The following is an 11,896-nucleotide window of genomic DNA, read 5'->3' as shown; positions in this document are numbered from 1 at the left end:
ATGCATTCATTCTGTAAACAGCTGTAAATCTTTTCCTTATTTATTTTTGCAGGTTTGACTGATAATTACATTGAAAAAGCAGAGGATAGGAGACAAAATTAAGCAGCGGGGTGCTTAATTCAGGAAGAAATCTCTGTAATGTGCTTTAAGATGACTCGAGAAAACAGCTTTAAGATACAAAACTTGGGTTCTTGAGTCTGAAATTTTATGACGATGATAACTCTTTCAAGTATGTTGTGTGTTTATGTAGTTACTTTCTTTTTCCATTTATTTTTTATTTGGTTGTTTCCGTGGATTACTGATGCACATTTCACATTACTCAAAACAGAAGACCAGCATTTCCCCAGTTCCATATCCATAGCAATAGCGCATTTGGAGCTTCACGATCTTTGATGCTCAGATTAAAAACTAAAGTTCGCATCTGGGCTCAGCTCTTCCATGCTTAAAGCTTACCAAAGGTTGATGGAGACATGCTTCGACGGCTAATTGCTTATCGCGAAATGCATATTCAGATATTCATTGGCATGTTATACGATACATTAACAGTTGATGAACCATATAGACATAGATCAATTTGGTTTCACATTATAACACCTAATCAAAATAGTAATGATATTGAGAATGAGACATGATTGGAATATAGTTATAAAAGTAGAATGCATGATAGAGCAAGTTCAGCTCATGCTACATTATATTCAATCCAGGCTGCGAGTAAAACGTTATTACAGTAATTATAAATATAAAGTATAGCAGAATTTTCAAACAGTAATGGACACCTGAACAGCAAAGATATTATTAACATACAATTCCAACTGAAAGACCGGTGCCATACAAAATCACCAAATATGTTTACCGGAACTTCCTCACCGGCCATTGGGCTCTGGTAGCCGGGGCCTGCACCCCATCTGCTCAAGAAACTTAGTAAGACGCAGGTGCTTTGCAGCCCATTGCTCAGCCAATTTCTGCTCCTTGGCTTCTGCATCCCTCCTCAGTCCAGCAATTTGTTCTCTGTATTCAGCTTCAATTCTATCCAAAGTAGCCCTCTGTTCTTCCCGAAGAGCTTTCACCTTAGCCTCTATCTCTTCCATTTTCTCCCTCCTCCGACATGCCTTCTCTGATTCCAGCTGCAACTCAACCCTTCTCAACCTCCATGCTGCTTCCTTCTTCTGTGCTGCCCAAGCACGATGCCCTTCTTCCAACTCTCTGCAGCAGTCTACCAGCTCAGATACCAATAGGTTCTCCCCACAAGTGGGAACTGAGCCATGAAGCGGCAAATTTCCCAGAACAAGAGGGGCATTATCTGGCCCCCTCTCAGGCTGCAGCCATGGGATTGGAGGAGTAGTTGCCACTGTTGAGGGAGACAGAGTCAGGGTTACAGAAGGGGATGGTGGCCTGATAGTCGAGGTTCCATTGGAATTAGAAAGCCAGGGGGGTAGCAAAGTTGAAGGGGTGGGAGAGTCAGTCTGAAGAAACCCTCCATTCGAAGCAGCCATGACAAATGCACCGTCTTTCACTAGCTTCTCTGCAAAAGTCTCTAGAATCTGATCGTACTTGCGCTCCTCAATTGGATTAACTGGTGTGCTGTTATCCTTTTGTTCCCTCTGCTGCTTCTCTTTGAACACTTCCCACCACTTGCCAAGTCTCTTGGCAGTGCGGCCAGGGACTTCAGCTGCAATTTTCTTCCACTTGTTGCCGTGTTTGGCTTGAAGACGTATGACAAGATGCTGCTCCTCTTCAGTAAGAGATCCCTTCTTGATGCCGGGTTTGAGGTAGTTCTTCCACCTTTCTAAGCACGATTTTGCGTCCCTGTTTAGGGGCGTGTTCATGCGCTGTGATACAAGGCTCCACTCCCTTGGGCCATATTGTTTTACGTAAGCACGTAACAAAGCATCCTCTTCAGCTTTCCAACGCTGTCTCTCCTTCATTTCCGGGTGCAAACACCACTGCCCATTGTGTTAAGCTCTTCATAATGTATCTGAAATATTGGAAGCGGTGAAGGTATTATTGCAAGAGAGCCACCATGGCATCATATGTAGTGTAAAAACAAAACAATACGAAGAAGAGGAAGAGGAGTTTCCCTAGAAGAAAAAAGGAACCAGTATAGTCTAAAAGATAAAAATAAAGCGAGAAAACGTCAATGCAAAACTGTGACAACCTAAAAAAACAAATAAGAAGCTATTTCTGCTCTGCACAGACCATTTAGTAAGAACATGGATCAACTAATGAGTAAAGTCTCAAAAATGGAGGCAACAAATGCAAGCTCCTTAACCGACCAGTCAAATAGTTTTCCAAGATACAACATTCTCAGTCACGCCCACAAAATGAGAAAAAAAAACAAAAAAAAAGTTTACCAACAGGTTCCACAGAGATTAATGGAAATCCTTGGAATAAAAAACAATCAGGAAATCTGTAGATACCCAATGACAAAAGATGACTATGTTGAACATCAATTAATACAGAAAGACCAACTTTTCTTCATATCATGAGGCAGGAATTGACAACAAATAGCTCATACAGCAACTGGTCGAGTATGACATCAAAATTTCAGCTAACTTTAATAAAAAAGGAAATCACTGTTCAATTAAAGGTAAAAAAGAGATCTTTCAGTCCACCAAGCTTTAAAGATAAAACAGGATTCAACTATTTTAGTTTGGAAAGAAGATGTGTTGATCCTTTAATTTCCACTAAGAAGTTGACAAAATTGGTAGTACATTATTAAAGAGAAAAAATATATATATAAAAGAGCACTAACTAATTCAACTTGGCGTTGAATTAACTACCAAATACAAAATGAACCATGCACACAAATGAAAAACAGAGAGTTCACGTGATTTCCTACATTGCTAGTAACATTAAGAACTCAACTCCCAACTTCTGAAATCTAAAATGCTACTTTCTACACCCAGGAGAAATATCAATACTGGTATCAACTATACATTATGAAACAAGATCATTTTCCCAAAGGAATTGCTCTCCTACCTGGAGCAGAACCTGGGTAAAAAAAGACTGGAATCATCAAATTTCAGTAATCATATCATTGAAACATAATATTGAAAACATTTGACATAAAAGTAAAACTAAATAAAAGTTTCACATATTTTCAATTTATTAACAACATAGAGTGATCTACAACTTTGACGTCGCATTGGCCAGAAACATAGTGTTACTGTTACACTATTTTGTATTTCAGAAACTCACCCAAGACATAATAATGGCGCATATAAAAATTTAAAAGAGCCACTGATCTGAATATTTTTCTCAGCAAAGATGAAGTAATTATATCATAAAACATGACTTTTTGGCTAGTATTCAAATGTTAGCATTAAAACAGAAAATTGATCTTATACACGGTGACCAGCATAAATATGATTCACAAACCTTAATTGTTGACAAGACTCGTGCTTTTAATAGCACAAAACCATATGATTCCATTTAGTTAAAAAGAAAGCCAAAAAAAATGAAAAAATTGGAAATCAATTACCCACAAAGTGCAAAAGTCATGTCTACAAAAAGGAAAACAACTAAACAAACGATGGTGCAACTAACGATGCAGTTAAGAATTAAGAACGTGTTTACTTTTGCTTATTCATACATAAATTATAGCTTGTTTACCAGATGAAGATCCTTGTAAGCAATCTATTTGAGTTATAGAAATCTAAAACTCACCGCTCTATAGAGAGGGTTTCCTTGAAATTGAAAAATCTTATCACTGAAAAAAATATTATCTCACTTTTCTCAACAACATAGAGAGACGGACATGAAAGAGAATTACTTAAACAATTATTATTAACTTGAACATAACAGAAAGAAACCAAAGAACAGTATGGAAGACAAGCTCACATTTCTTGACTTCAAGTGTTGAAAATCCAACTGTGTCTTCTTTGCATCTCCGGCTACCTTCTTCAGTGAAACAGAGGAAATAAATAAACAAAAAAAGAAAAAAAGAACAAACAAACAATCTAGAAACGGCAAAAGACTGTAATTAACCCTAGAGAGACGTATAAAACGAACAAATCTCAGACTACAGAGAGAGAAAACGGACAAAGAAGAGACTAGAGAGACTGCCCAAATTATAGCAAATAAATAGAGAAATGAGAGTTTAATTTAATTTAAAGGAAAGATTAGACTAGAGAGAAAAATAGAAAAACAGTAAACAGAGTAACAGAACAGTGATTTTAAAGGAGAAATCTGACAAATGGAGCGGAAAAGGAGGGCACGCGAATGGGAAGGAAAAGAAACCAAAAACAATGACGTCTTATAAAGAATGTTATGTCGTCAGCTCAGCTCTGGGTGATGTTCAATGTTCATGTTCCCTACAGTTCGTTCACCCAACAACACTCACCACCATCGACTCTTAATCTCTCTCTACTGCTCATAGATGACTCTCTCACTCACTCACATCTATGTTTATAAGCTTAAGCTAGAACGAGAAACTGTACTTTGCATTAGTAAACAAACGGCGTACGCTCGATTTCAGCGCTTAAAATGCGCCTCCTTCCCTCATTTTTACGCGGTCTTCGTTTATCTTCTGTTTCACTTTTTTTTTTTTTTCTTCTCTCAGAATTTTCCAGGAATAAATGCCATGAACATTAATAACTACACACGATGATGCCACGTCATCAATTCCTTAGTACGATTAAACTTAATATTAATCGGGGCAAATAGTCAGGCGGGCGGTTAATATTTGGATCCGGTAAGTGAACTTTACTTGGTCACACCTGAAACAGGGAATTGTATAGTACAGTGAATTATTTATTGGGAAGCGGGAAACATCTTGCACGTGTCATCTAGTGGATTAGGTATTATTTCTCTGACTCACGTACAAACCCTGCACCCAGTAGTCCACCCAGCAAATCCTCCTTAATTTTGATTAATTACCATTAATTCTTACTTAATAACCATATTAAATGAGGATTAAGAGAGGTAATGATTGGTCAACGACAGCAATAAACTAAAGACAAATCACAGCGCACAATAGCAAAACAGTGATAGATGAGAGACAATGCTAGTATAGGGTGAAGGGCAATAATTATACTAGTTTAAACTTATTTATGCTAGGATCTGACCGTTCGTTTCAAAAGTATAAAGAAAAGGTTGACCTTTTGATCATATAAATTCATAAACCTTGATCTTGAGGGGAAAAAAGAAAAAAAAAATTCTGATTTCATGACGTCACCGTCAGTGAAACGACAGTAGTTCTTTCTTCAGTCAATTGATGTTGAACCCTGGGACCCCATAGTATCACCTTCACCGCCCCTGAGCCTCCCCGGCTAGAACATTGATTAGTGTAGTTTCTATTTTTATGATAATTATTTATTTTTTTTTTTACTTTTTAAAAAGCTGTCGAGATTGAAATTTTTTTTCATTATAAAGAAGGAGAAAAAGGTAGTAGGTTGTGTGGGGACCCGATGGGGGACTGTAGTCCGCGTTTCGCGGCACAAGGATACGAGTGTGATGTTGACACGACGTTCTGCTACTACTCAGGCGCCTTGCAGGTTTTCTCAGTGATACGTTACGTCGGTTTTTCACATTCTCCCTTCTCTTTTCTCTTCTTTTTTACGTGGTGGGACAGGCCCTTCCATCTTTTTCATTTTTTAAAAATAAAAATAAAAATCATTAAATTGTAGTCCCTTGATATTTTTCTCAACTAACACTTTAGTCTCATAAATTTTAAGTTGAAAATTTTCACACTAAATCTATCACAAAAGGACAATTTTTCCCCGATGTTACCCACAATTTCGAATTAAAACTTAACCTTGAAAGGGTTATATTGTCAATCTATAATATTATATTAGATTTTCTATCTCCATAATGTTATATATTCTAATGTAAATTAACGAGATTGTCTTTTCACGGTTAAATTGTAATGTTTAAATTCAAAAAATGGGAATGATCTTGGATATTTCTTAAACAAGAGGTCACGAAGAAACCATCAATTAAGACTTTAGGGTGTATTACTCAAGAGGTCATGAGTTCGATTCTCCTATTAATAGGTGTGACCACTAGAACTCTCATTCGATCGAGTCCTGAGAGATTAATTAAAGTACACAAAAACTGATAGAAATAAATATAAATAAAAAAGGTCATGAAGATTAGAGATCAAAATTCATTCTACCAAAATAGTGATGTCTTAGTCTCTATCAGCTACATTTTAGTCAGTAAGTTTTGCTAATAATAGCCAAACCTCACTGAGAGATCAAAACATTATTACAAGACTAAAGTGTTACCTAGTCAAACCTCAAGGACGAAATTGTTATTATCCATTCCATCCTTGGATTACGTCTTTCTCGGATTTCTTTGCTATCCTTTCCGCCCTTCATGTCACTTCAACTAATTAATTCACAAGATATTAGAACATCTCAGGAGTCAGGATCCATCCAAGTATTTTACATGCTTTGGTCTAACAAATCTTTAGGGTTTTTTTCTGGTGGAATTTTGTGATTAGAATGGTGTAATAAAATAAGAATAGAGAAGGATGCTGGGCTAAATCTGGATTCTGGAAAAAGAATGACAGAAGGGGTATCTTTGGAAATAATAAAGATTGATTTGACGTATCAATCATATTGTAAAATTGAGGGAGATCCTGATCCTCCCTAATATCTCCGTTCTGAACCCACCTCTGAAAAGGCAGAAGCTTTTATGGTAGGGTAAGGGAGAATTCAATTTCAATTGCCTAGGAAGTAAAAATACGTATCCGCTTTGAACGACAGCGTTCCACTCTAACCTAAAATGAACACCACAATCTCCAAACAAAGGATAAAAAGTATATTATATTATTAAACAGTACAAAAAAGCCTGCAAAATTCATTGGGATCGGTGAGATGGGTATGGGCGAGATGGACCCTCTGGTTTGAACCAGTGGGTCTAGTCTGAGTCTGACCTCTCTCGGCCTGAGCCATATTTTCTCAACCCAACCAAAACCTGGTTCAGTCAAAGTAAAACATCCCAACGTCCCTAAACCCAAATTTTACATTATAAGGCTGCTTACAGCCCCCTCCTTGTTGAGGGTTTAAGGCACAGCTCCTTCACTTGCAGGCCACTTTTTCAACTCCCTTTTATCAGAGCCCAAACAAAATGGAAGATTATCAATCAGAAAAAAAATCTTTTTTTTTCCTTTAAAGTTTGATGAGTGAACCAATCTTTTACTTTAATGGCGTTGCCTTTCTTTGAAGAGAATGCACAGAATTTGAATTTAACTTTAGGGTGTGCTTGGTATAGAGAATGTTGTATTATTGAGAATATTATATTAATGGAAATAAAAATTACCTTAAAGATTATTGGAAATGTTTAGGAAAATGTGTTTGGTTAGATTATAATAAATTGATGGATATGTTTAGTTGGGAGGATAAATAGTAAGTAAGTTATATAGATTACTAAATTACCCTCCTTCTACAATATTAATGTAATATTATTTTATTATTGATTTTTTAATCAATTCTTTTAACCCCCTATATTTGAAATTTTGCTAAAACATAGCAGTCATATAAAACTTTAATTTGTAGTAAAATCACTCATACTCACCAAAAGTATTGTCGATCGTCGGCCACCAGCATTGGCAGTTGCTGTAACAGCACACTACCGACTAGATCTAGCCAGTAGTGTGCCGTTAAGGCAGTTTCCAACTAGCCAAAATTACTAGATGTGGTTGTGAAATGGCCACAGATTTGGCCATGAAAATGTCAGATCTAGCGGTCGTAAAATAGCCAGCATTTCACAATTGCCAGATTTGGCCTTTTACCGGCTAGATATGGTTGTTTCCGACATATCCATGGCCAAAAACAACATTATCAACGCACGGACAGCCAAACATGGCAATTCTGTGCCGTTCCGATGACTACCGACGGCTGGCAATCCCTTGGCTGGCTAGGGTGGTGGCTAGGGGTGGCTGTGCTCTTGGGTAATTTTGTCTTAAAAATCCTGAGTATGAGGTTAAAATTATCCATAAATTTTATTGTAAATTATTTAGATAACAAGGGTATTTTTGTCCTAAAAGTTTATTAATAATGGATAAAATTGTAATAAAAATAAAATTACCAAGTAATCTTAAAATACCTAAGAAAATTGAGATAATCATATTACCAACTATAATTATTATTGGTTTTGAAAAATTATCAGATTCTTATATTACTTAACAACTAAACGTGGTAATCAAATAATATAAGATGACATTAATCTCATACTACCCTCAACCAAACACACCCTTAGGGATTTAAAAGGGTAGGCTTATTAGATTAAAGTTAAAGCTGTTATACTAAAAGAAAAATAACATAAGTTTCACTTGTGCATTTAGGGGACAATTTTATCATTCAAGGGATACTTTGTGACAAAAGATGCTTATACAGTAAAACCTCTTTATAGTAATACTTTATATAAGAATAAACTCTATATAGTCATAAAATATTCAATTCCCAATTTGGGATAGTTATAAATAAGAATAAACTCTACATTGTAATAAGTTATAATATTTCTAATTCCCGTCTTAAGAAAAGTTGTCTCCACATAGTAATAATTATTTATATATTGTAAAAAAATATATGTTATGTTACATTAAAGATTTAAGATGAAATAAAATATTTATCTGAAGTTGTTTGAGATAATGATTTATGCTTTAGAGTTGTTACTACATCTTTTAACTTGCAGATAGGTTACTCGTTAACATGAACATCTTCTTGTTAAAGCCATATATTTTTAGTTTCTCAAGTGTGTTTAAAGCTTTTTGGCAAAAACTTTTTGTATTTCTGTACTATCATCCTCATGATTATTTCCTTTATCTTCTTGTCTAATTGTAGTAATGATTTCTTCTTTAATTAAAGCATACATGACTTATTGCTTATTTGGATGATTGAGAAAGACATTAATATCCATTCGATTAGTGTAATAAAGCTGTCGAATCTGATCACTAAATTCTACAATGACTCTTTGATTCTCCTCATCCACTTCATTTGTAACTTGCAATTCATAGACACCGGGGATCCTAATTTGATAATGATTAAAATAATTGGCAATAGTATGTGGTTTCACATCAATTTGCTATATAATTTTGTAATGATTAAATCAATTGGCAATAATATATGGCTTCACATCAATTTGTTATATAATTTTGTAATGATTAAAACAATTGATAATAGTTTGTGACTTCACATCAATTTGACTATACAGAAACTACATTTACAATTTCATCAAGGACACTTATCTTTGCTAGTTTCAAGACACGATTTTCTATTCGTTTCAAAAATAGGCAATTGAAACGTTGAATTGAAATCTTAATAGTATTAAAACATCGATTGAAATTTTAATACTGTACTATTAAAACATGAATTATAAAGAAATTTTTGTTACCACACCTTTATTAAATTATAACCTCCTCATATTAATAAAATTAATTAATTCCACCATTATGACTATAGAGAGGTTTTACTGTATAAAGTATCATTTAAGTGATAAAAAGTGTTTGTTTATTGATATAAATAATAGAGTAAACGACGCATTCCCACCCGAGCTTTAGCAAAATCCTAAATTGGTATCCTTTATTGCATTTATTTCGAATTCTTACCCTTAAACTAACACCGTTAGTGACTATTGGAGGTGGTTAGAAATATGAGTAAGGTCGGCAAGTGAAGGTATTGGTTTTTAGAGGAGGTTGTTGGGAGTCCAACAGTGGTCTCGTAAGTGATTTTGGACTTCATAATCAACCAGAAAAAGCCAAAAATCGCCAACTTGGACGTTGCTAACGTGAGCCACTTTTTACTAAAATGAGTCAATCTTATGCTAAAGAAAGCACCAATGCACTTTAAAGTACTAACGTGCGCCGCACTACAGTATAAAGTTGAAAATCTGTTCAAATAAAAAAAATAACGTTACTTTAAGGGTAAGAATCTAGAATAAATACAACTAGAGGTATCAACTTAAAATTTCGTTAAACCTTAGGTGAAAATATGTCGTTTTCTCTAAATAAAAATAGATACATATACGACCAAAAGTCATTGTTTCTAATATAGAGTTCACGCGGAGGCTCCAATTTCGTACTCAGACTTGCGAAACAAGTGTTGTAGATTTCTGAATTAACAAAAGAATCAGTAGTGGAATGTCCCTTATGCAACATTTTTGTGGTTTTTTTTTTTTTTAATTATTTTATTTTATATCTATTATAAGGCCTAAAACAATTATGAAACCCAAATAAGGAATAGGTTTGTTCTTCTTATGAACTAAAGCCCAATTATATATTCAGACCAATAATGAAGAACAAACCTAAACCCAAAGTTGAGTCCAATAGGACCAGAATTAATAATATACTCCCGACCTGCAATTAACAACAAAATAAAGATTATTGTTATTCATCAAGTGATAATTTATATTAATTTAAATTTATGGAGAACGTGGGAACCTAAATTTTGCATGCTGGTTATTGAGACGTGGCTAAATATTTAACTCCATAAAAATTATATATTTGTCTTCATACATGCACTAATCATGATTATACGATAATTAATCTTTCTTTAATTAATATCATATTCAAGTGAGAATTTAAAACTGAAAAGTGGTTTAATTAATATCGTTTTAATTTAATTCCATAAGGAGCAGAGAATGTTGTTGCCTGAATTGGCAGTCGGTGCGAATTTTATTTTATTATTATTTCAATATAATCTTTGTCTGTATTGTTTGTTGGTAGGGTCAATCACCCATACAAACATTTGGAAAATTTAGACACCCAAATTATTCCTATATAAATAAATAAATAAAATATTTCCGTGTTTTTCAAGTAATTCATATGAAATTATTCCAATGTTAAATGAGTTTATTTCAAAATTTTCTTGGGTTTAAAATAGTTAAACCCCGTGTGTTAGTTATTTTTGTAGTGAATATTAATTGGTTTTGGAAATGCGACTGTAACCTTTGTTATTACGGATCATTAGGTCATTCGATTTACGTTTGAAGGAAATAACGTTTTTTAACATTCATCAAAATCTAATTAATCTAACATCCGAAAATCCTGTCAGCAATGTTGAGAGGTTGATATAATTTTTTAAGGTTAAACGATAACATTATCAAAATCAATAGATGTTCTACAATAAAAGTCAAACACATGAAGTTTCGATCGTATTTTCAAAACTAACCGATGCTCATTAATAAAAACCAAACACGCAAGGTTAGGGTTGCATTCTAAAACCCACATATTCTTACTTCAAAGTTCAAACAGATTAAACACACATGAATTTACTTTTTACTACAAAAAGGTTAAATACACATCAATTTATTATTTAAAAAAAAAAATCTTTTGTTGTAGGATCGTTTATTATGAAACTTATCGACTTTATTTAAAAAGCATTAAATATAACTCACTTAGAAATTTTTTGATAATTTTATAAAAGTATTTGATATTTTTTTTTAATATCTTTTAAAGGAAGTTTTGGTATCTATCTACTCTGTTAATGAAACAAAAAAAAAATCATTTAAAATGAAGCAATTATTAAATGTTTTTGTTAATTAAAAAGGAATAGATAAAAAAAAATGTAAATATCGAGAATATTTTGCGTGCACATGGGGGTAAAGAAAGTACCAGTTTTTAATCACTTTCCTCATGTGACAAAAAGTTATGATAAGAGTTTGGACTAATAATTGAGGATCTTACGACACCTCTAATCATTACCATCGAATCCGACGGCCCAGAATCACCGCAGCCATAGAAAGAGACAATGCTACGAGTCATGATGATGATGGGAAGGATGTCATTAATAATTAAATCATTTAATTACAAAAGTTAATTAATTTAATAATAAGAATATTAAAAACTGTAATGGTAAGTATGGTTTCAGTTCATGGTTGTTTGTTGGGGTAACAAAAAAGACAAAGACACTAGAAACCAAGTCAACTGTCTTTGGTAGGCTAAGGTCTTTAA

General features: G+C 33.9%; 1 protein-coding gene across 1 annotated transcript; it reads right to left on the bottom strand.

Annotated features, from left to right (window-relative positions):
- Window positions 1-633: 633 nt before the first annotated feature.
- Window positions 634-4,389, bottom strand: LOC116109285 (transcription factor AS1-like). Its single transcript, XM_031395518.1, has 3 exons — window positions 4,194-4,389; window positions 3,841-3,897; window positions 634-1,975 (listed from the first exon to the last, which is right to left on the bottom strand). The coding sequence occupies exon 3, from the start codon at window positions 1,923-1,925 to the stop codon at window positions 864-866; it is 1,062 nt and encodes a 353-aa protein (XP_031251378.1). The 5' UTR covers window positions 1,926-1,975; window positions 3,841-3,897; window positions 4,194-4,389; the 3' UTR covers window positions 634-863.
- Window positions 4,390-11,896: the final 7,507 nt, after the last annotated feature.

The sequence above is a fragment of the Pistacia vera genome, unplaced genomic scaffold (genome assembly GCF_008641045.1).
Source record: "Pistacia vera cultivar Batoury unplaced genomic scaffold, PisVer_v2 Contig577, whole genome shotgun sequence".
Taxonomy (NCBI): Eukaryota; Viridiplantae; Streptophyta; class Magnoliopsida; order Sapindales; family Anacardiaceae; genus Pistacia; species Pistacia vera.
The sequence above is the reverse complement of the archived record's forward strand: the minus strand, read 5'-3'. Positions and strand labels throughout refer to the sequence as shown.